Source organism: Malurus melanocephalus, unplaced genomic scaffold, assembly GCF_030028575.1.
Source record: "Malurus melanocephalus ecotype Western Australia unplaced genomic scaffold, MMel_1.1 scaffold_123, whole genome shotgun sequence".
Taxonomy (NCBI): Eukaryota; Metazoa; Chordata; class Aves; order Passeriformes; family Maluridae; genus Malurus; species Malurus melanocephalus.
The window spans coordinates 1,819,283-1,844,788 of record NW_026623355.1 but is presented as its reverse complement, the minus strand read 5'-3'; the positions used below and the strand labels follow the sequence as shown (position 1 = coordinate 1,844,788).

Sequence of the window (25,506 nt, the reverse complement as noted above, 5' to 3'; positions counted from 1 at the left end):
CAGGGGGCACTTGTTCAGTGTTGGGTCTGAGCTTCATCTGAGCACTGAGGAAGCACAAGGATGGTCACAGGCAGCTGAGCCCTCCCCTGCTATGGTAAAACAGTCACACTCATTCAAAATCAGAGAAATCCCTGGATAATCAGAGCTTTCTTGAGTAAAGGTAACTGTATAATGTCTGTAAGTATGAAATGGGCTCAAAACTGCTTGTGTTTTGCCAGCAACAAGCTCAGAGATTTGTTACTCAATGTCATTAACATTCAGAATGTTACTGAGAATAAATTGCAATGAACCAAAGGGTAATTTCTGCTTTTAGATGATAAAAATGAAAAGGAAATAGCTAATGTACCCAATCCAGCTGTTGGTGGATCAGTGATTTTCTGGACTGAGGTAAAGCCAATGATCCTGAAGGACTGAAATAGACTTCTTTCAGGTTTTGTGTCATACCCCATASGGGTAAAATCATATGTTTATTTCAGGGAAGTTGCCAAAAGTCACTAGTTTCTTGAGTATGTGCATAACTTGCATGCAAATCACCCYTCCCAGCAAAGGATGAAGCTGCAGAGGTGGTTTGAATTAGAAATTGATTGTATCTGTAACATCCAAAGGAAGCGTAGCTGTGAGAACACACAGCTCAACACGCTCAGTATTTGATATTCCTTCTCTGTAACCAGAGCCAAATGGCAAATRTCTTCAGGCTCTCAGCTGGGTAATCATTGCAGTTTTGTGCCATCTTGGCTTCTGGCTCCGGTAGATCTTGACATTTCATTTTGATTGCAACGATGATCATCTCCAGCTACAACCTTTCTTTTTGTATTAAACATTTCAAAAAGGTTTTGTTGAAGCAGACATTTAATTTGTACAATTTTCAAACCTCTTCAAGACATCTGAAGCCATATATTCCAGTCAAAGTAATTATGAAATAATAGCAAGTAAAAGAAGGAAACTTCCCAACTCTGCCCTTCAAATCTGCCTGCTGTAGTACATCATGTGGTTACAGGATTTGTATACTGCCTTTATAATAGATTCTTCACCACTATAAAATTGAGCCACAGTACATTGTAGATTTTTCTGGTGCTTAGGGCATCTTAGTCTTACCCTCTACAGTTGTCTAGTGCCCCATGAGGGATTCAGTATAGGAACGAAGAGAAAGAAACTTCTGAACTTAAATTTAGTGCTACCCAAAAAAAGTTATGAAGTGTTAGGCTATAAAAGTATTCTTTATGTTTCATACAGACTCAGTCAATTTAGATAAACTGTTACTTAACTACAGTTTAATCTTCCATTTTTTTCTAAATAACAGGAAGGGTGAATYTTTATTTCACTTTCCCCTTGCATTATCACCCTTGCATTTCAAAATGTAAAGTTCTTCTACATTTAAGCTGAAGACCTTTCATACYTTCCTCTTCTACTGCATGAAATGAATGAGAAAAAAAAATGAATGAAACTAAGGCAATTTTCATTTCTTTATTGTTTCAGATGACGGAAAACTGTCCTTTGATGAATTCAAAGCTTACTTTGCTGAYGGAGTTCTGAGTGGAGAAGAACTGCATGAACTTTTTCACGCCATTGATACACACAATACTGAGTAAGTGCCCCCTTGCAATTCCAGGGCCACTCTCCATGWCCAAGAATGGAAAACAGACATCAGGCTGATTTTAGGAAACAAGTCTGTGTAGAAAGCTGCTTGAGACAAGTCAGGCTGTGTTATGTGGCTATAAACTGTACAAGGGAAGAGTTTCAAAAACTTGCTGAAATATTTGCATTTCCAATAAATGTGATTTGGGTACTGAGAACACAGGGTGGAAATTGGATGCTTTCTGTACTCCCCCACCATGGAAAGAAAAGGAGCTGTGATCTCCTTCAGGCTTAASTGTGAATTCCTCAATTCTCAATCCCACTGAGTCATACTGAGATGAATACTAGGAACAGATGTTGAGAAGGAAATAAAATAAATGAAGCAATTATATATAGCAWAAAGCTAAAAAAGCCATCCTGTCTGGTGCCATGGTATTTGTGTTGGTGCTGTCGCTTGGGCTGTTCGGATATTCCCATTATGGTTGGGTTTAACAAGGCCACAGGGAAATAAGCTGACAGGAACTTCATGAAGTACAGAAAGGAGAAATGCAGTCCTGCATATGGGGAGGAACAACCCCATGTTTTTGTGGAAAATGGAATCAAATTAAATGCAGTTTCGTAGTAGAATTCACAAGATTTTAGAGATTGTGCAAAAAAATGTCCTGAAGGAAGCAGAAGAAATGCTGCTCAATCTATTCAACTTGTGGGGAATGCAAAATGCTACAAGCTATATAAGATAATTAAGGGATGGAGTGATGGAGACAGGGAGGCGGTGGAGTCACCCCCCTGGAGGTATTTGGGGGTTTTGGGAGTGCTGGGTTAACAGCTGGACTCRATGGCTTTAGAGGTCTTTTCTAACCCAAATGATTCTGTGATTCTATGGTTYTATGCACCAATATCAGCTGGGGCCCACCCAGCAGGAAAGCAGCTTGGCAGAAAAGGATCTTGGGTGAACACCAATTGAACAAGAGCTAACAATGTGCCCTTGTGACTAAAATGGTTAATGGTAGCCAGAGTCAAAAACTGATTTCAGAGCCAGACTCATCTGTACAGCTTTGGATTTCCTCATACATAACAAATACTTGCATAAGTGATTGATATTACCAAAATTCCATTTGTCTGTGTTTGTCAGGGAGCATCCTGATAAGGCAGAATTCCTTGATACTAATCAAGATTTCTAAGAAAAAAGACAGATGTTCTACATCTATTTTTCCTTTTTTTTTTTTTTTTTTTTAAAGATTTTTTAATTCATAAAATAATTTTTCTTATTATCATTTGTACACCATTTTCTCTTTAACAGAGGATATACAGATCTGAAAAATAYGTAGAAAAGTGAGGGTAGCATTGTATTTTTCCTCCTGGTATACAAGAGGRAAAACTGAGGTATGCAGGAAGAATACTGAAGAATACATATCTGAAGAATAGGTAGAATTGTCAAATGCTACTGCTATTAACTGAAAATCAATAAAACAGGCAATAAAACTGTCATAGCAGCCATCTGAAAGAGAGACCATTCTCACTATCCAGGAAAAGACTGGCCAAATCTGGGCACAAAATTCACAGAATACGTAGTGTGAAGGGCTCAATTTTCATGTATTTCGGGGAATGGAGCAGGTGGAAGACTAAGACAAGCTACTAAATCACCTTTTCCAACTGGAAGAAAAAGTTCTTTGTATTAATGGATGAATATTTGTTACAGAGGAAAACCTAGATATAGATAAGAAACTGTACTTGAAGATTGGATTTAAAACAGCAACAAGCAGTTTTTGAGTGTTTTTTTCATGACATCTTTAACTGATAAAAGGCTTTGGGGTGACTTTGCAGCTGASAAGTATTCTACCAGGCTTGATCTTTCTCTTTAGCAGAGGCACATTTTAAAGCTTTCCTTTAGCTCCTTTGTAAGCTTTTGAGAAAYGTGTCAGCAAGATGTCACATGCCAGATATCAGATGGATATAGCAAAGAGAGACAGCTTGGACAGTATAATAAAATTTCCTTGTTAGCATAACTTCCTAAAAAAAGTCACATGAAGCAGATATAAATAATGAGGCAAAAACTTTATTCACTGGCATTTCCGGAAAAGGGCAGGTTATGTAAAATGTCTCAAATTAACGAGCTGGCTAAGAAAAGTAGCAAAATGTTCATTGAACCTTGGGAAGTGTTATAGTGTTAGCTTTAGGAGAATCATGTAGGTATCAAACAATCCCCAAACCGTCTATTTTGAGGAGTTTTCAATGCCAAATTATCCAAGGGAACGAAATTAAAATTATGCAAGTCAGAAGTAGTTTATGGATGGTTTTTAGTAGGGGAAAGCAAAGAATTCTGCTCAGATTTGTRGACAGCAGGAGGAGATTTTCATGGGAGATTATTTAGTCTCTCTTATCCAATTAAAATGCAGACACTGTCAAACTCCAGGCAAATCTTWTATCTTCTCTCTGCTTCACCTCACTGTTTACAAATTGCAGACATATTTCTATACCAGAAATATTTTGTAAGCACTGAGATTATTACATATTATTACACATGCAGTGATTTACACTACATGTAAATGCCTAGGACAGATATCAATGATCCCTTAGTTCATTTCTTGGAGTGTCTCAAGATTTCATAACCAGCTTGTCACAAGAGCAAACTTTGGGTTGTTTTACCTGCATTAAATCCTTTAGCTCTGCCAGCATTCAAAACCTCACTGTCTGTGTGCATGAGTCTTTGTACTTCAAAGGCTGAAGATAAAAAAGGAGATGTGGCCTTGGGGTGATAGCCATGGACCACGAACTCAGACAATTTGAATTCCCTTCTCAGCTATGCTGCTGAAATCTTTCAATAAAATTTTCAAAGCATGAAATACTTACACTGGCTTAACACTTTTAAGGGAGCTAAATTAAACAGGTATTAAACCCCACTATCACACAGGCCCTAATGTCAGTCTTGTTGAAGAGAGATTTAGACTTTTAACTTCTAAAAAGATCAGTCCAAGCTAATGCAACATGCTTGTCACAAAGCAGATAGGCTGTGGARGACTGCTAAAATCAGCAATTACCATTTCCAATGTGATAGCAGGGCAAATAACAGAGGTATTAACTTTCCAGTAATTCAGGTCATGTCTGCCTAACTATGATCTCTGCACCTTGGTATTTGAAGCAGTCAGGTGCTCTCTTTTTACAAAGTAAAAGAAGAGTCAATTGGTGAATAACCACCAAGAAAAACTGATGAGTAAAAATTAGTTACTGCCACATAAAGTTTCCAGGACACAGGTTGAATAGGAGTTTATTATGATAGGTTGCATTTAAATGTACAATTTGTCTAGATCCTAAAGTRCAGGTTATTCATTCAGGGAAGATAATTGCTTTTACTGAAAATTTGCATTAGCTAAGGGTATTTCCCCAGTACATAATTTAGTCAACTACTTTGCAGTTTATGAATGTACTTGCATGTATACTGACTATTTTTTTTATTTTAAAAAATGGATATTATCTTTTTTTAACATTTGAAATATTAAGTAAATACCACTAAAGACACAGAGTACAAATTGATTGCCTAAATTTTTTAACTTCTGTTCCTTTTTCCTTTGGATATAGCCAAAAACAAATTCATAAGACAACCAAATTAGATGAAGTCATGTATCGATGAAAAAAAGAATTTTTTTTTTCCATCTTTCAGTACTGCTATGATGTTTTACCTTTCTTGAAGATATTTAAATTTAAAAAATCTATTTATGCAGAAACTGACAGTCAAAAATATAAATTGTAAACAAGTAAATTTATGTCAGGGTCTTCCTTTCACTGATCCATAAGCCAATATAATAATTAATTTATAGGCCATCTGCTAAATACACAGTTATCCAGAAATTGTCCCCATGGGCAGATTAGCTTATTCCTATTTGCAAAACCATAGTTTGATTTTTCTTAAAAGCTGCTTATGGCCACAAAGAAAGAACAGAACACTGGACCAGTAAACAGGTCGCTGTGGTGACCCAGTGAATGCCAGTCCCCTGTTTGTTAATGAAGGCAGGGAGGTTATACCAAGAATTAATTAATACATTACATTGGYTTTAACATTCTTCAGTAAAAGAAGAAACTTCAGAGACGCTGTGCTTCAAAAGCTACATCAAGAGATGGTAGAATGCTTTGATAAGCTATACAATGAGCATTCCTGACACATAATTAGAAGGAGGTGACTGCTTTAAGGGGTAGCAGTTTACCATTCTTCTGCAAATGCAGTTTCCAGAATTGCCAATACTTCTGATTGAAGTTAAAGCCAATGAGACATTTGACTTCCACCGAGAGTCACTTCTATTTGTGCTTTCCAGGATCTCATGGAACCTTTGGGCAATCCTTGTTCAGTCACAGCCCATTAAATGGTACAAAGAAGTGCTTGTGGGGTTCCTCACTCAGATGCCCTCACTCTGCCCGTGTCAGGAAAGGCTTTGTGCTGATGCAGCCGTGATCAGGTCAGGGCTGTTACAGCCACATCTCCAGGTTCTTGTTCCCCACCATGCATTTGCTTCTACTGCAAAGCAGTGACTTGTATTTAAAGACATTTAAAAAACCCCAACAAACAWGTATAGGCARGWAATCAAGAGCAGTGACTTAGGCTTCAACCTGGAGTTACACAGTGATCCTGCTTCTCAGGTTCATAATGGTTTAAGTGTTTTGCAGATAGCCACAATATAAACACACTGTAAGCATCTGGGTAACATCTTAAGCTCTTTTTAAGGTATCAGGAGGCCAAGGTAGATCCCCACAGTGTCTTGAGTAGGAGCCAGGACTCCAGAGTAAGGGTCAAACCAATATGGGTGCATGGCTTTGAGCAGGGAAGGGGAAAGAGGAAGAGCTTACCTTTGTGTCCTTATTTGACATATATTTGACATGACATCCATGTTATGCATCTGTAATGTCAGTTTGGACCTGGTCAGTGCTTTTCCTAAGACTTAAAAAAATCTCTATTTACTACTGAGCTCTGAGTTAACCATTCTGGAAGTYTGTGAAGGTGAGGGAAACCCAGTCCTGTTCCTCACCCCTCTCTCCTCCCCCAGTCTCAGCTCCAAGCTACATCGTGCTCAGAGAGGCTCTGCAGGGCTGATGGCAGMAATGGAAGGGTGTTGGAGCAAATGCAAGCGCTGCAAAGGCACCAGAACTCTTCCTTTGTGCTGATGAGGAGGGTGACAACACACAGCTCGTGGGGTACATGGTCTGCAGGTTGTAGTAATTTTGGAGCTGATGTAATTTTTGGAGCTGAAGACCCACACGCTCTGCTGTCTCAGAGCACTCTGGTTATTAACTGAATGCAAAACATCTTGCATGCAAAACAGTGTTGAAGTACAGCTGAGCTTTAGAAGAAGTAATTCTGCAGAAATACTGCAGAAAGCTGTTTTGTTTACATGTGTTATTGCCTGAATAATTGTACTGAAAGTAGAAAAAGGTATCAGCAGCACAACTCTTTTTGTACATGGAGAGAAATACACAGGAAAAGTATTAAATTAGTGACTTAAGGGGTGAAGGCTGTTACAGCCTTTTCCTTTGGTAAATCATCTCCTGCTTAATTTTAATGYCAGCTCTGATGAGCTCGTGTTCCAGCAGAGCAGGAAACCTTGACATGGTTAATGGTTTAGTGAATAAGTCTCAGCAAAAGTCATTGCAAATGTAAACCTCCTTTTTACTCTAATCCTTTACCCTTCTCTTCCCTCACTCATAACTTTCATGGAAATTGTTTTAGCATAATGGCATCCTCTGGGAAAGGGTGTCAGAAGATAATGAGAATATTTGGCAAAGTTACAAACTAGGAGACATGCAGAAGGTCTCACAGGGATTTAGTCTGCAGCACTGCCGGGGAGATAGTGTGATAAATGTTTCACTGATTACTGCCTCACWGGAGTCTGGGGGGAATCCAACTTGTTTTTCTCACTTTACTCATTGGTTAAATGAAGTCCTTAGTCAGGACCCTAGACAGTAGGGTTATTGAGGACCTTGGGCTCAGACAGCCTCCCAAAGGTGGGGAGATCCCATTAAACCTTTGTGTGTGGTCTGAGTTAAACGGTGCACAATCCAGAGATGAGTTTGGTGAGGAYCTGAGAGCCTCGGGCACCTGCAGCACTGAGCTCATGCTGGGTTTTTGGGAGGGGGTGTCATGCTGCATGCCCAGTAGACATTGGCATGGATGTGGCAATATGGAGACACATCTACACTTGCATGTGTGTGTCAGCAGGGTGTCCAGGCTCCCTCATGGTCAGGGAAGTCGATGGCACCTAGCTCGTGATGGCACCTCATGCATTAAGCATTTAGGATGCTCATACTGGAAAATCAGCCCAAGATGGAAAGGAGAAGCAGTCAGGGCAYGGGTAGTGGGAGAAATGCTAGAACATTTGAAGCAACACTGGATGCCCATGTTATATCAAATTACTTCTCAGTCTCCTCTGAGCTGGTCTATTAAACCCTCCCAGTTCCACTGAACTCTGGGGYTCCTTTGCCTGGCAGGGGAGGTTGGACACCCTGTGCATGCATGGATATCCACATTTAGAACTCATCCCCAAAGTGAATTCCTGTCACCTGCCAGGTCTTCATTAGCAGAGCCCTAGTTYCTCCCTTGGGCTGAAAGAGAAATGCTGAGAGCACCTGCCCCAGCAGCAAACTCCAAAAAGTGACAATWGGATRMTGAGAGTRCCAGGCTGGTCAGCAATCCTTGCARTCATGGGAACCCATGAGCCTGGAGCCCAGCACTGTGCACTGACACTAAAATGAAAGCCATGCTATATGGACCAGAATGCTTCCTTCAAGGTTCTGGTTGTAAAGATAATAATGACAAGTCCTCAGCAGTTTAAGGATACTCCAAGTGCACTGATTTTCTCTGCCTTGGATGATGTCCTTTTGTTTTGGTTGGAAGGCATATTTCAGYCTCATGCTATTGCTGATCTTTCACAGTTCAATAACAGTGCACAGAAAAAAAATAATCAACTTCTAAGTACAACAGGGAAAGTAAAAGATTTATGAAAAACAATATGAAATTCAGACAGGGTCTTTAATTAGATGAACTGCAGGTGAATAATTTTTTTTCTAAAGTAATTTTTGAATGCAAGAATTGGAAGAAGAAAATAATATATTGGGYTTTGACCATTTTTTAAAAACAGATTCTTTTAGATTAAATTAGAAATTCAGGCACATGGTGCAACATTGGCATCAGAAAAGTGTGTTTGCTAATGTTTAAGTGATGAAATTATAGCTATTGGCTTAACTCTCAGATTTTTCGAGACCATAGCTATAGAAATCAGTTTGGAAATGAAGCACAGAGACGAAGCCAAGATGCTGGTCAGAGTGAGCTGATTATACATTTYAGTATTTCACAGCTGATCAAAGCAAGTTCACCAAGAATGATTTACACAATCTTGATGCCARCAGATCCTCTGGTCAGACAGAGGAGCTGCAAATAGAATCTTGCTTGGAAATTTTCCATCTGAATGGTTATTTTTAATGGGAAATCCAGCTTTCTGCAGAAACAAATGACAATCCCTCTCAGAAAAAAAAAAAAAAAAAAAAAAAAAAAAAAAAAAAAAAAAAAAAAAAAAAAAAACAAGCAGTAATGACTATTTTCAGTTGCATTTAACTAAATGGAGTTTACTTAAAATGCTTCATTTCACTTCTGCAGTAGATAACATTGGCTTCCCTGCAGTAAACTCACTGCTGAACAGTGGGTGCAGTTTGGGGCCCTACTCCCAAAATCTGGGTTTCCCAGAGGGTTTTAATACCCCTCAAAAATCAAGAGAGGTTTTGTGATTACATCAGCCAGCTCTTTGAGGATTCTCAGGTGAGTCCCATCGGGCCCCATAGATTTGTAGGGATGCAGCTGGAGCAGCAAATCCCACACAAGTTCAGGGACATCTGGGAGTTCATTATTCTCACAGSTGTGATCCTCCAGCTCGGGGCACTGAGACCCCCTTGGTCCATCATCATTGCTGAAGAGAGAAAGAATGCACTGAACACCTCTGCCTTGTCCATGTCCCTGTTTGTGAGCTGACCATCCTCATCCTGCAGTGGACTGATGCTGTTTCTACACTGACTTTAGCCATTAATGTATTTAAAATGCCTTTTCATTTTCCCCCATATTTCTGGCCAGCTTCAACTCCAGCTGACCTTTGCTGCATGAATTTTCTCCCTACAGAGCCAAGCTGCATCTCTGTGTTCTTCCCAGGTCACCTGAYCTTGCTTCCACTRGGCAAACACCTTCCTTTTTTYGTCTGAGAWCAAAAAGAAGRYCCCYGTTCAGCCAAGCCTTCTGCCTCATCTGCTTGACTTCCAGCATTCTGGAATTGCCTACTCCTGTGCATTTCCAATGAGTGGAATAAACTAAAAAAAAAAGTTTTATTTTATCTAACAATATATCATTAATCTCAAGGTTTTTTTTTAAAAAAAAAACTTTTCAGTTACCCTTCGTGACAAAACAAGAAATTGAAACATTTTCATCTCCTATTGCTCTCTCTGGCAAAAGAGCCACCATGATGCTGCATCTCATTTCCTCATTTAGATTTTTGTCATTCAGACTCTGAAAAAAAATCAAAACTGTGCAGCCCTTGTACAGTGCTTTACAAATTTTAGCATACAGCACAAGTTTTAATAGCATTATAAAGTSTCTTTTAGCAACACAAAGGCTGTTACAGCTGGGATAATTAGGGTGACTTGTCAGCTATGCAGTCAAGGCATCCCTGTGAACCATTGCAAAGGACTAGAGGGTTGTTCTTTCAGATGAGCTCTGAGTCAGGAAAGAACCCCCCTGTATTCTCTCCTTCAGTGCTGCCACAGGCAGAGCAGCAAGTGATGATTCTGGAGTTATCACTTGGCCTGGAGCTAAGCAAGCAATTTTTTGGTGAAGCAAGATGTGGGATATTAAAAGAGCTGTGACCCCACTGCCCACATCAGAGCCCAGAGAGCCAAAMTGCTGCCTTTGAGAGCCCCCAGGGTGCACAGCCCWGRTGGATCTGGGACTGAAGAGCAGCARTGTCCTTGAGGCAGCAAGTTTGCCTCCCCAGGGACAGGAGCTCTSTCCCACTTCTGCCCCTCCTTCCTCATTTCCCTTTTCTGTGACAAGAGGCCAACACCTGGGTTTATTGCAGTGCTGCATCCTACTGGAAGCAGTTGTGCCTCCACTGGTAAGAAACCTTGAACAAACCTGAACAAAAAGGTGCTCACTGCAAAGAAGCAGTGACGCAGAAAATCCTTAAAATGGAAGCACACACCTAAGGCTTCTTTGCAAAACACCCTCTGCAGTGTTGGAGCACTTATCTCATTTTCCTGACTTAAAGTGGAATGGTATCCAGGCTTTCTTGTTGCAAAGAGTTTACAGCTTTTTGCCTGAGATTGTCCATGGGTGTCTATTCAGTTACCCTTGCATAGTTTAAGTAACCCTTAATTCCTTTCCACAAATTATATGCTTCTACMTAATAGGCAATACTAGCTTCAGACTTTCATCTCTAAATCCAAATTTAACAAAAAGACATGCAAATGGGACCAAAAAGAGAGTTAGTTCAAGCATCTGAAATAAATCCTTCTAATCTCTGAGAATGAAGGGAGATCTGAAGGAGAAAGWGYTGTCCTTCTCCAGCTGTAAGTCATGGCAATGATTTTCCTAAATTAAGTTAGTTCATGAAGTCCTTTGTATCATATTGGATTCTTCAATGAAGTAACTGCTTTGCATTCCRGATTCCACATTCTGTAAGATATCTTGTGGTCCAGGGAAAATATGCAGATCTTCTGCTGGTTGCTCTGCCTTGAGGTGCCTTTTTTAACACAGAACAGGATGTGTCAGGTCAGCAGATGGATCCATGGATCCACGGCGGTGGATGAGTGGAACAGTTTTAACCTTCCCTTCTCCCCATCCCACAGCTAGCTGTAGTGGACAGACCAAGATCATGGCTGCTTTGCAGCTGTACGCTCTGGACCACTTCCAGAGGTACCATRAATAAGTTCATTCCAATGAATTTGCTTGTTTTTCTGTCACTGACCAACAGATACAATCAGCTTTYCAGTGATCAGAACTGCTCAGTGTAACAGTCCTTTAAAATTAGCTCACGTTTTTAGGTAGAGAATTTTGGATACAGACAGATAGAAGGACTGCATCTAGTAGCCAGAAAGCAAATTGAGAACAGAATTTTCTGAATTATCCTGCTGACAAGATGTGAATGCATTTGGCTCACCCTGTGCTTTGGTAGCTTATCGTGAGTGGAGCACTGGTGCCTGGATGTGAGTCACCCAGTAAATATTGCTAATAGCATGTTCAGCCTTGCCAGATTATATTCTAAGCAGAAGCATCCTTGGCACTTGTACCCACTGAAATGATGAACAGGTGCCTGCTGTAAACCTGAGTGCAGAGTTACAGAAACATCCCTCTGGTGTGCACCTCACTCCTGTACTGTTAAATACTTGCCAAACTTCTTTAATTATTTCTGCAGCATCTTGCAGGGAACTCAGAATTGCTTCTATGCATCAAAAGAATTCCTGGGTTTATTCACAATTGTGTTTGAAGCAGCATGTCATTATTTCTGAGAGAATGAAATAATCAGTGACATAAAATTATAGCTTCCCTGTCTAGAACAGCATCCCCTGCAAACAGGATGCCAAGAACAATGAAGCCTCCAAGGGTATTTATAACAGAGAAAGAAATACTGAGTATGTTAGACAGAAATCCATGTTCTTTTGTTTTTTCCCCTCTGTTCTGTCACAGGCCTGCTCCACAAATTGCTTTGGATATTTTTTGGTTAGTCAGGTGTTGAGTTCTAACTGAAAATGAATTCAGCACCTGAATACTTTTCCCTTTTCACTGGTAGTCCATTTGCAGCTGTGTCACTCCTGTCTACAGGGCTAACAGCATGTGAAAATAGGGATACTGAAAGCCTCTGAGCCACTCCCTATTTCACTACCATGGTGCTGAGAATATTGCAAAAAAACAAGGACCAGAATTAATTTTAAAATGAAATTTGAAGACAGAGCGTGAATTGGACTGGTCAACCATGTGAAAGGCTGCTTTAAACACAGTTATCAGGCTGAACATCAAKAAATGCAGAAATGTCTTCTACATTAATTGGTTAGGGCAGATYATGCAAAAGAGCAGAAAATGCAGGGACAATGATAAAACAGTTGGCATTGTAGCAGCAACCTCCTGTCATTTAACCTCATCATATTCTGTCAAGGGTTTTTGACTCAGGCAATATTCCAGCTTTCAGGGTTTCAGYTTCCATTCAAGAGATGAACATCTGGACTGTTCCAAAATGGACTGCTGAACTGCAGAAATGTCGGACACATTTGACCATAGATACCGTAGTGATGTGTGGTAAACAGCCTTAAGGAGCTGCTGACACTTTTCCCCATCATAAAGTTTGATAGTTTGTTGACCTAGAAGTTTCACAGCTTCAGCACCAATTCTCACAGACTGAGAATTCCTTTATACCTGCCACCAAGGTCTTTGGGAAAACCAGGTGTAAGTCTCATTTGCAGCCATCTACCTTGGCCTGTTTGAATGCAGATAAGATCACCTTCAATTAATAAATGTTGTGTGAAAATCTCATTTACATTATCAATTAAATGTGTTCAGAAGTTTTTGTACTCCTGAGTCRGCAAGTTTATGATAATCCAGGATCTTGCAATTTCCATCAGTTTCTCTGAAATGAAAGCCAGATTTATGGAAGTTACCAGTGGAGAAAGTGATTTTAAGATAGTACTGTGTCATCATTTTATTAAAAGGTCAATTAAAAAAACCCATTAAAAAGATAAGTGAAAAAAATATAAGTGCAATCAGCCGTTCAATATTCACCCCTCAGCAAGATTCGAAGAGGACATTCATGCTTTTAAGTTTCTTTAATRGTCTGTTTCCTTTCCTCCTTGGAAGAAAGGCAATATGCCAACTTTCAGTAATGAGCTGTAGGTCGAATTATTATTTTTCTTTTGACTATTAAGGCCTTGCTTRTGAGAGAAAATATCACTTCAAAGTTGATCAAGATCAAATGCCCTTCAAGTGAACAGGTTTGAATTGAGCAGAATTCTTCCCTGCATTTATGTATTTATTTAATGTTGGCATGGGATTATGGCAGAACATCTATACTTTTCGCATCACCAAWTTTGCCAAAGTTAGTAGTGGTGAAATGGTCTTGCATGGCCAGAAAGTSTTAGGATTTATGTGTGCTGCTGGGCTGTGTGTGGGTTTATTCTCCCTCTGCCTCTCCCCTAGAACACTGGCACAGCAAGGGATGCAGACAGGAGCAAGTTTCTGGGGTTTTTTCTCCTCTAGCATGGAAGGCCAAGCTCTCTGAGCCTTGCTGTCCAGCATGACAGCCAGAGACAAGGAGCACAGGCAGAAGCGTGGAGAAAAAACCCCAACCCCAACATTTCTGGTGTTTGGATGGATTTCTGCCAGAACTGGGACCAAAGGCCTGGGAGCAGTGGCAGCATCACGATGCACAAAGGCTGAACCTGAGAGCGAGTTTGCCGGGAGTGGGAAAGGTGCCAGTGGGAATGGGATCAGGAAGGGAGGCTGCACCCTCCACCAGCTCCAGGGAGGCTGCAGCTTCTGCTTCAGACCACCCTCCCTGAGGCAGCAGAGCGAGCCCAGCAAGAGCCAGGCACTAAAACATCTCCTGCTGCAGCCCAGGCAGGGGGGCTTCACGCCAGTCAGGTTAATATTTGAGATGCACTATTTACCAATAMAACAAATAAACATTGCTAACCTCACTAACCTTCTGTACTCTTATCTTTCCAGCAATCTTGACACAGAAGAGCTCTGTGGTAAGTTCTTTTTTTTTGGAAAGAACATAATCTATGCCTGCAGCAACCCTGTACAAATAAACATGCCATGTGATTATTTTTTTCTGTTTAATCTTTGTAGCTCAAACGGAAAATAATTATCACTCAGAGAACTCCTGGGAAAATGCAGATGGCTTATAATCTTTTCAGACTCTGTCATCCCCTATGTGCAGAATCTAGTTTGAAAATAGTTTTCCTAATCAGTACTTCACATTCTCTGAAATTCAATGTCTGTTCTGATATAAAGATAAATAGACAGACAGACAGACAGACAGATAGATAGATAGACAGATAGATAGATAGATGACTTGTAATTTATTTCCCTTTTGTGTGAGATTTTTTTTTCTAGCTAGTTTCTCACTTTAGTGCTTGTCAAATGTCTCACTAAAAGAAAACTCATTTCTTTCCTCCCACCTGAGCCAAGGAGARCAGCAAATTTGACAAGTTCTATGATCCTTTGTCACAATAAAATTCCTGCAAGGCCTAGATTTTGGCCCAATTACCCATTTCTGTACCTCATCCTGGGCTGTGAGTCATTTCCCCAACACCCTGTTTGCTCTCCAGCATATCTAACAACACCTGATTTAGGAGTGCTTCTTGCAGCAGAAAACAATTTACTGAGAGTTTTGCAGTTTCTCCCAAAAAATGTCAAAAAAAATCATGCTTATCAAAACCAGCCAATTTCTGAGGGGAAGATGGTAGCCTGGTAAGTTTTCCACTGGTCAGTAATGTTGAAGACCTTTAAAAGCTGAAAATACTGTCAAGTTGAAGACCAGCTCACCTGCAGGGTGACTCCACCCATGGCCAAAACCCACTGAAAGACTCCTCATCCTGTGGCTCATAAATACATGACAGGAGACTCATCTGAAGTGAACTGGGCTGTGACAGCTACTTCTGGTTGGGCCAAAATGGTATAAACCTGGCTAAGGAAGAGAGGTGGTGTTGTTCCACAAGGGATTTACTGCAGTTGATGTTGCACTGGAGTTGCAGAGCTCTGCTGGGCTGAGCATCAGTCCAGCACTGGCTCTGTTTGCTGTTTTGATTAAATACAGGCTGCTCCAGCTGCCTTTTAAATCTTTCAGATGTTGCCAGCAGGGTGTTTCTCATCTGTGAATCTGGTGCTGAGTTTACTCAACACATGTTTAAGTTTGTGATTATGCAGCTCTTTCTGTGTTATCCCAGTTCACCTCAGAAACGGAGTTAAAAAGCATCCAGGGTGCTAATTCACATTTTCATTCTAAATAATTTCATCCAACCTTTTAGCAATACCAGGTCACGTTTAAGTGTCCCTGCTAACTTACGCTTTGATGATAGCCCTGAGAAGCTCATGCTGACSTCTTAAAAGCCCCAAAGTGTTGCTATTTATTATTAAAAAAACCTCCTCTCTAATCTTGTTCTTTCTGTCTGCCATTTAGATGTTGATTTTTGTGCTCTTCCAGGTGATCTGACAGTCTAACACTGTCTCTAAGCATTAACATARTTTTCCTTAATTTTCATACTTTTTCCTTTCTGTATGTCCCTCTGTTGCATTTCACCACATCAACCAAAAGGGAACTTGGGTCATGATTTCCCAGGTTTGCTTCCTCCTCTGGCTGTAACCCCTCTTCTTGAGTTATGCCCCCTGATTTTCCATCAGCTCTTGCTGCTAAAACCTCCTTTGCTTTGAGAAGCTACACAAGGACACCCTGCAGTTTGTTATTGCCATGATTTTCATTAAAAGGAATTTTGCATGYATTTTATTTGTTGAAAATGTAATCACAGCAGCTGGGACTAGAAGTTTATCTGGCCAGCTCATGTCTCTTCATTTCTCAGAAAAACAACTGGTCTCAACCAACCCTGACTCACAGCAGCTCCCTTTTGATCTTATCTCCTCTAAGGGCTTTACCAGAATGATTCATTTTCATATCAATATAATCAAATTCACCACACACACATGAAAACTTCATTTCTTGCTAGTAACTGTAGACTATTAGACTGAAAATTCAGGTTACAAAGACAATGYAGATATTTTTGTTTCAGTTGTCAAATTGATGTTTTACATTTTTTGTGAATTWGGTGACTCATTGATTGAAAGAAAATGTTTTGAAATACTGATTTTGGTATTTTAAGTATGTCAGGAATGACTGCAGAGAAAGAATACAAAATGTAAAAATAAAATTATCCTTTTTATTGTAATCCCTTTTCATTTTGTATTTAGATATTTAGTAATGCTGTAGCTGAATTCAGACTTGATAAAGCTGATATATCATGAAATTCTGATTTTTCAGGTGATTTGTAGGTGATGTGGGGTTTTATCTTCTTTTAGATTATTTTTCAAAGCACTTAGGAGAGTATGAAAATGTTCTMTCTGTCTTGGAAGACTTAAACATAACCATATTGAAGGCAATGGACAAAACAAAGAAAGTAAGTAAAACCTTTGACATTTTCTTTAAATTGCATATTTTGTTTATTTGAACAGTATTTCCAGTAGTTTTCTTATCCAAATAGAGTTACTAATTCATATGTAAGTTCTTCCAAATATGCGTGTTTGTAGTAAAATCCAATAAGAAAAGTCTTGTCAAAATGGTTGGGTATAAAATCTTTAAAGTTCTGTCTGTGAAATATTGCAGTTTGGATGTAGCCAAAGTGTGCCAATGCATTGGGTGATTTGTTCCTCTTCCCTGGCTGGAATGTTCAATATTCTGTGCAAGGTGGAACAGCTTTAAAAGGTGAGGGAAAGCACAAACCAGGGAAGTGAACCCAGATCCTCCAAACCCAGACACAGATTCACACTAGGCTAGTCACCAAGAACAGAAATTTCAGCCAAAATTATTCAGTGAGAACCCATGGAGTAAAAAACCCTCTGTTTTTTTGGTTTTGTTTTTGTTTTTAGTCAATCGATGGAGAGATCAAAATGGAGAAAGTGGTGCTTCTTTGGTGAAGCTGTTATCTTTGGTATTGGGGTGTTTGCAGGAGTTAAGTACTCATAYATTTTGCATGAACTGCCAAAATAAAAACCTGAATGTAGCTTATTTATTCAGAGCTTGAGCCAGGAAGCTGAATGTCTCTCCATTTGTGCTGTGCATCTTCCACTCCTGAGGAAGTGAATGGGTGCTGATTCACTGTCTTCTTGAGCTGGGTATTAAAAAGCAACACATTGATTCATTTCAGCTGTGCATAATTTTTTTTAAAAGCCATGTGTATAAAATWCTTCTGCTAAAGGGCAGGACATCATCTCTTAACAACTGGAAGTAAACAAAAGACAGCATTTAAAAATTMCTTCAGAAGTTAATTACAAGGAGGAGTCACAGCAGATTAATCAGATTATAAAATGTATGTGCTGGCCTGRCTAGAAATATGGAGAAGTAAATCTGGAATATTAATAAGTGTCTCATTTGTCTGCTTAAAGRACCCATCTAAGATATAACCAAACCATAATTTCTTTGTATTCTATTTTCCTRACTGAAGATTTAAGCCTAATGTGTTTTGTGTCTTTCAGGAACACTTCGGCTGACTATTTGTTAGAGGTGGCAGAAACAGAGAAAGGCTAACACTGGGAAAATGCTTTCAATTCCATTTAGTAGAAACTGTGTGTGAACACAGTCAAACAAAAAATGTGTCCTCAAATACTCCAGAATAAAGCTTTCCGGCCAGAGATATTCCCAGCCACTACAGTTTTGTATAGAAATTAAAATTTCAATTCAAAATTTTTCTTATTCTCAGCAGGAATTCAGTTCTCAGGAAACAGATACGTTATGTGACCTGACTACCTGATAAATAATTGGCATGCAAATATTAAAATTTCTTTACTYAAGTAAGTTTCCATCTTAAATAAAGTTCAAATTCTACCAAGCTTTGTGGTCTAAAATCTGGACTACAGCCATCCAAAATCAGAGCTGGAGATGCAGCAAAGTTGGTTAGCACATTGATATAGCATGGATAAATGATGTTCATCATTCACCAGTGATGCACAAGATGAGAGGCAGCTCCTAGCTCAAGCTGACTCCSTGCTCATGCAGGCAGGTGCTCAGAAATGGTTGGTCTGGTTTTAAATGGCCACTGACACAATCCTGAGCAAGGCTTGGGGTTCCTCTCCCACAGCAGCATAAAACTTTGTTCTGCCACTGCAGCCACTGAGTCCCATGACCACCTACTGAGTGGAGACAATATTTATTACTATTTTCTAAGCAATGTCCTAGTTGGAAAATTCATATATAGAAAAAAGTCTGGAATTGAAGATCTACGCTGTGACACCACCAGGACATGGTGTATCTACTGTGGCTGAGTCGGTTTCCAATGACCCAGACCAAGTTTCCAAGGACTAAATTGTCCTATTAAAAACCAAGAGTAAAAGCTGCTGAAACTGAATCTGAACTCCACTCTGCAAAGCGTGGGACTGATGCCAGACCCAGTCCTCAGAGCTGCCATGAGCCTTCCATCCCCTCTGACTYTGTGGACTGAAGAAAACTCAGCACATCTAAATACAAGTCACTGCTAAACTTTCCCAGAGTGTGCGCCACTTCAGGTGGAGAGYGCATTCATTCTTCAATATTTAGTGGGGAAAGGAGAAATTTGGTATTTTACTAATTTATCCAGCTTGGAATCAGGCAAAAAAAAAACCACGACTCGGTCCTTCCTATAGAAAATCCCTGCTTTCCTATCAAATAAAGTTGCCCTTAGTAAGTACTTTGCACAAGAAGCAGCTGCAGAATTGGAATCCTAGATAAATTCTTCAGCTCCAGTTTCCAAGGAAACCCTTGAGGAGGATGATGTGTCAGTCTTCAATGAAAAGCATGGATTGGCATGTCTGAAAATTSTAAACCCCTGATCTAAATTCAAGGTGCAGCCCTTCAGGAACAGGCAATTCCTGAACACAGGGGAAGCTGCTGGCAGCCCCTCACAGGAAACACCCCTGTGGTCCCTCMCTTTCCCCCTCCCCAAGCCTTGCCAAACAAACTGAATAAAATATCCCACCAAGAGCAGCTGTGGACTGCTGTATTTAAATCAAGATCAACCCAATTGTCCCCATCGCTCCAAATGATTTCCATGTGTAGATACTTTTCCCCAACAGAACAGCAGGAGTCTTGCTCTTGCAAGGCAATGTCAGCATGATTTCTGTGTCCTTTTTTCCCCTCTGTAGTTTGAAAGAGCTGTCAGCACAACTTTCTTGAACTGAGTTTTTTTCCGGTCTTTCAGTCTGCTTCTATCTGAAAGTGAAACCGTCGAGTCATTTGTGGCAGAAAGCTTTCCAGTGTGTTAGCAGGTTCAAGAAGCTTTGAAACCAGACCTCCTTCCACTGTTCTGGGGCCAGATTCCTCCCACCAAACCAAGCTACATAGCACCTGGGAAGACAGGAGGTCCTTGGGAGTGTAGGAACTGTTTGCTCATGGGATGGTGCAAAGCTAAAATAGCAGAGAACATCTTTTAGCAGGGAAAAGCCTGAGTGCATTTGCAAGCAATATACTTTAACACAAACACCATCTAATTAGAAGATGATGGGGGAGCCACACTCCTTCTGTTTTGGTACTGGTCTCATTGTGTTTTAGGAAAAGTGTGGAGGAGTTTTAGAGGGATTTGTGGCATTTGATATTTGATCATTTCTCTGCTTAAGATGGAGAGCCTGCATGAGTTATACTGGGGTGCTGAGGACAGATTAATCTTTGGTGTCCCTTSTTTTCCTTGCACTTGCCAAGCTGGTATTTTCCAGATCAAAGTACTGTCTGGATAGCTCTGKTTATCACATTTCTTCATCTTACATACAGGAAGCATTAAAAATTAAAGACTCAGCAAAAGTTTACAAATGTAAACTCATTAGAAGGTTTGTTTCTTTAAGCGTCTTTTTTTTCTGACGTCTTTTATAAGGCATATTTAGTTAAAATATTTAATCTTTTTTATTACCCACCTGAACATAATGTTTTCAGCAAGCTGCGTTTTTATTGCATTCTGTAGCTTGCAGTCACATATAAATATAATTAACAAACATTTCACAACTCATAGCTCTGACAATCAAACYATCACTGAGAAATTCTGTAGATAGATAAAAACAGACCATTTGTTTAAGGTGCTCAACATCTCAGTTCTATTAACTTTTGGATATTAAAAATCAGAAACTTAGAGATTAAAGAATATGTGTTTCTTACATTAAAAGCCATAAGATTGCTGTTTGTCAGTTATTTGGTAAGAACAAGTCTTCCTCTATCATTTTTATTTCTGGTACTGGTATAATTTATTGCAAATGAAACTTTCTGCTGGTGGTGAGCTATTTTGTACTCAAAAACTCAGCAAAAGTTCATTTAATCACCAAAAATCTAATTTCCATATGAAATTGAATTGCCAAGATAAAAGTATTCAGGAGTGTAAACAGTTATCTAAAGATGTTTTAGAAGATCTGATGTATTCAAGGATGCCCAAGATGTCTGCACAGGCCTGATAAAGAGCAGGAGACCCAGGAGCAGGATGMGCCCTCCTCCTGGGGCAGCAGCTGGAAACAGATGGGTCTTTGCAGGGCACAGGGCTCCAGTTTTGGTAGTTCAATAGCTCTGAGGAATCTGAAGGGTTTTTTTTTTTCCCAGAGGAACTGTCTCACAGAGGAAGAGCTGGTGATGTTTACCCTGATCTGATGTCTTTTATCAGTCTTCACACCCATTTGAAGTTCACTTTTTTCATTGGCTGAAGAGCACCCCCCTCTCTCCTGATGTGTGTCTTCAGTTTCAGTTCTGGTGAAAGTCTAAGCACAGTGGGGCAGTGGCCAAGTGACAGTGCCAGGGGGATTTCAGGATGGGACGCGCTTCCTGCTCCGTGATTTCAGTGATGCTGGCTTGAGCCTCGCCTGTTGGTCTGTTATGGAACTGACAAAGGTCTTGACATTGAGAGCATCAGCCCTTAACTGGACCAACAACTGGAATTGGGACATTTTGGACTGGCACAATGGCAAAGTGGGAGYTGGGAATCACAGAGAGTGCCTGAATGTGGCAGAGCTGCTTCCTCAGGAGAGCAGGACCAAGTGCCCACGTAGTTAATTCTTTTCCTTGCAAGTGCAATGTCTGTGKGGCACTCACACACTCAGCCTGTGAGCTGTCTCAAAAGTGACTCAAGATCATCACAACTGTGGTAAAAGTGGTCTGGTCACAACAGAAAGCTTCCTATCTGAGCTGCTATTTAGAATGTATTGGTTATATTTATTAGGTAATGTATTTTCATTTCAAAAGGAAACAGTGCTGTAGATTCTAAGAAAAAAAAAGTAAACTGAAACTGGGTTTTACAGTTAACAGTGCTTATAAAGATGAAACTTTGATCCAGTGAGTAAGAGTGTAGCTTGACCTGATATAATTGTGTATCTAAAGGACAAATCAAGTGACTACAATGCAACAGCAATCCCCTGGATAGACTTGGGCAGCACTTCTGAAAAGCCAACAGAAAACATTTTCTTCTAGAGATGAAAGCCAGAAGGTGCTTTGGCTACAGCAGTTAACCCTCATTTTTTAACCCCTTTTTTTTCAAAGCAATGACCCTGAATGCACACTACTCCTGTAAATACTGAGCTACAGTTCTTCTTGTGGAGACAARAGCACTGCAGGCTTCCATGGAAAGRAATGGTAGACAACATAGGAAAAGAGGGATGGGACAGTGCAAGTTTTCTCCTTTTCAGACTCTGTAGAAGGGTCACATTCTTTGCTTTGGAGAGACTTTMTTCCCTCCTTTGCAGCTCTTTTATTAAAGGCACCAAGTGATCTGTCTGTGATAGCAGGGGACCCAACTCAGTGAACAAACAAATTCCATTTGAGCAGTAGTTATCAAAGCTGGTTTCTTTAAGACTGGTTTTTATCCCGAATTTACATAAGCAAAACAAAAMCATTGATTTTAAGATTGAAATGAGACAATTCTTCAGCAGAGCTACWAAGTCCTCAAACATCTTTCCAAGTCTTTTCAGGGAAAAAACTATAACTGCTTTTTACATGTTGCTTGCKTCTATGAAATCATTAATTTTTCTGCTTTACTCTAAAAACCCCAAAGTTAAGCAAAGTCAGCATGGCCTTATTATTGCTTGCAAATTTCTTGAATAATCTAAAAATAGGAGACAGTAAAGTAAAAGAGAAGATTACAGGAGYGGAGAGAGTAGCACAGGGCTTGCAATTTAGTTACTGATGGTGCATTTATGGTAATTATGCAAATCACTGCACTCTTGAGGGTTGATACCCATTACAGACCAGAATACCTAGATTTTTTTTTTAATTGCATATTTGAGTAATAGTAACAGTAGCATTTATGCAAATTATATCACAAAACAAATTAACTGGGAAGAAAGATAAGCATGTGTTGACAACAGTGTTCCACAACTAACATTTTGTTTGAGCAAAAATGAAGTTTCAAATTGCTTTTTTGTTTTCACAAGAGCTGTGTTGAATTGGCTGGCACCCATTTTCACATGTGATTAGAATTTATTAACATTTTTCACAGAATCTAGCCTTGTTCTCTTTGAAATTGCACWTTTTATAAATGCACCTTTCACAGAATGAATGCAATGAATAGCTGCTGCACAAGAATAACAGGTATTGCTYAGTTTACCCTGAGTATTAATTTTCATGCACTGATTTGGAAAACAGTTAATTTGTTCCTTTAGGTTTATCACTAATTATTTTTTCATGTCAATCAAAAATCATAGAATCATTAAGGTTTAGAATCATTCAGGTTCAAAAAATCCTTAAGTTTGTCAAGTCCAACCCTTAACCTCCTGACTGTTCTACCAGTTACATCCTGCTTTTATCTGGGGACATTATTAAATTATATTTTTGAATCTTTATTTTTATTTATTTTTAAGGTTGTGACTATTAGTGCAAGTCAAAGCAAACTAAAAAAAAAATGCTTAAAGCAATTAATTCTGAGCAGTCATGCAAGGATATTCCACAGATTCATGCCTTTCCTCTTCTAGCTCCTTATCAGAGTAATGAAAACTCTTGGGAACTTCCTTTGATCTTTTTTTTGTGGAAGTTTTATATCTACTGGGTCAGAAAGAGACAATGCTCAGATTTTTGCCATTAACACAGAAGATGTATTTAATAGTCAAAAATAAAGATAAAGCAAAACAAAAAACAAAAAACCTTAATTTTATATTCATACCTCTAAATAGAAATTACTTCACAGCAGAAAAATAAACATTTAACTAGCCATTTTCCTCTGGATACCCATCAAAAGCACCAGCAGCTTTGATGTTTTCTGTACATTCTTACAACCTTCTCCCTGGAGCAATTGCATTGCACATTTCCCTGCTACCTGCTAATATCAAACACAGCCAAAAGAGCTTCTTGTGTCTAAACCATGTGACGCACCCAAAAGCAGCTAAACAGGAGTTACTTTTTATCTATGCATGGATTTTGTACATATTACTGCATATTATTACTCCTTCAGTAATCCCAGCACAGGAGAGGGATAGACTGTTCTGATAAATGCTACAAACATTTCTCTCTAATCAGCCATGGCTGCCTATTTTATTTCATTGCTGTTATGTCAACACTGCAAATGATTAGCAAAAATCATCACTGTTCCAATTCTCTAGGTAGAATTTAAATACACAATTTATGCTAAATATAATACTTGGATAAACTTGTAAAACTTGTGCCATATTTGAAGTTGAATCCAATAATTTAGCACATCCTGCCTTTGATCACTTTTACATTGAGGATGGTGTAAAGGTTACATTTGTATGAAGTCAATACATTGAGCATCTCTGGATATGGYTTCTGGTGAAATTATTATTTTATTCTAATGCCATTTTGATTTGTTCCTACAGTCTGAAGAATTAGATCTTAGGGATTTCATTTTGRTAAAGTTAATCTAATTTTATATCCTAATTTATCTACCTATATATCTAATTTAAAGTTGTAACCCAGGGCATTGTCCCACTAATTTGGGATCTAAAGACACAGGGCAGAAGACATTCCATGATAAGGAGAAATATAAATAGATTATTCCTTACTGGGTTCCACTCAGTGATAACTSATTTTCAGTTGACTTCAGGGTATTTTCTGTAAAGATAAGCAGAAATATTTTTAAGAAAATATTTTTAATATTACATRTAAAATAGGAAACAGAAAATGGCTAGGTAATATATCAGTATGAAGTGTCTCRCTCTATCTCAGGGAGCTGCTCTTCTGATAAATGGAGCAGCAGTGGTTTCATGGCACCCAGGGGAGAGGGCTGASACTGGCACCAGAGACTGAGAGGATCAAGAGCTGCTGAACCTGTGGTACCCCTGAGATGGAGACTGCACCAGGAGGCTGCTAAACCTGCCTCCTCTGCCTGTGTAAAAGAACAACCCCTTCTGCCCTTTTTAAGATAGTCTTTAGACACTTTTAAAGACCACAGTGACCTTTTCCTCTGCGAAATCACTAATTATGTGTATTTTCAGTTKCATTAAAGGAAACGCAAATCTTTGCTGCACACAAAGGTCACAGCTGCCTCTTGATGAGGGGGATGTGGAAAATTACCCTCATTCATTCACTGTCAGTAAAACTAACAAGCAGAACAATATATTAACACAGACTTTTTTTTCATTTGGGCTGCCCAAACTGTGTGCAGTGCAATGTGTATGCTAATGGAATTTRCAGCTAATGAAATTCAAGAATCAGGCCATTTTTCTAGTTTGTGGACAGAACACTATCCATGGGTTCCATTATCGATTGGTGGCACAATATACTGACAGTACAAATGCTGGGCATGGCAGTTAAGCTGATTCTACCATAATATAAACTTAATAAATTGATACAGAAATGTTGTACCAGTGTACCTTTATTAAAATACAAAGTAATACAGAGTGCTTTTCTAAGGAAATAGAGTGGTGTAGTGACACCAAAGCATGTCTGTATTATCACTGTAATTCCTCAGTGCTGAGAGCTGGGCTTAAGGTTTAAATTGAATTGTAATGGACAGTATTTTTCTCTCCATTACTTAAATTAGAATTATTCAGATCATTKATATGTGCTGAATACCTTCTTCCTTGATCTTTGAAGAACTACAGAAGGACAGGTAGGAGAAGTTATCTTTCAGTGGGCAGGAGTTGAAGCTGCCCAATATTGCTGTGAGCTCAGAGTTATTGACTCAGCCATTCTTAAAGGAAAACAGCAAATAATTTGTAATTATTTGCTCAACTATGTGCATGAAGAGAGTTAATTAAGTAAT

General features: G+C 39.3%; 1 protein-coding gene across 1 annotated transcript in view; it reads left to right on the top strand.

Annotated features, from left to right (window-relative positions):
- Window positions 1-25,506, top strand: part of NECAB1 (N-terminal EF-hand calcium binding protein 1) — a 53,382-nt gene that overhangs the window by 10,750 nt on the left and 17,126 nt on the right. The window contains exons 3-5 of the mRNA XM_057370366.1: window positions 1,477-1,585; window positions 14,309-14,334; window positions 16,658-16,755. Of these exons, the coding sequence (XP_057226349.1) occupies window positions 1,477-1,585; window positions 14,309-14,334; window positions 16,658-16,755 (233 nt within the window). The remainder of the gene's footprint in view (window positions 1-1,476; window positions 1,586-14,308; window positions 14,335-16,657; window positions 16,756-25,506) is intronic.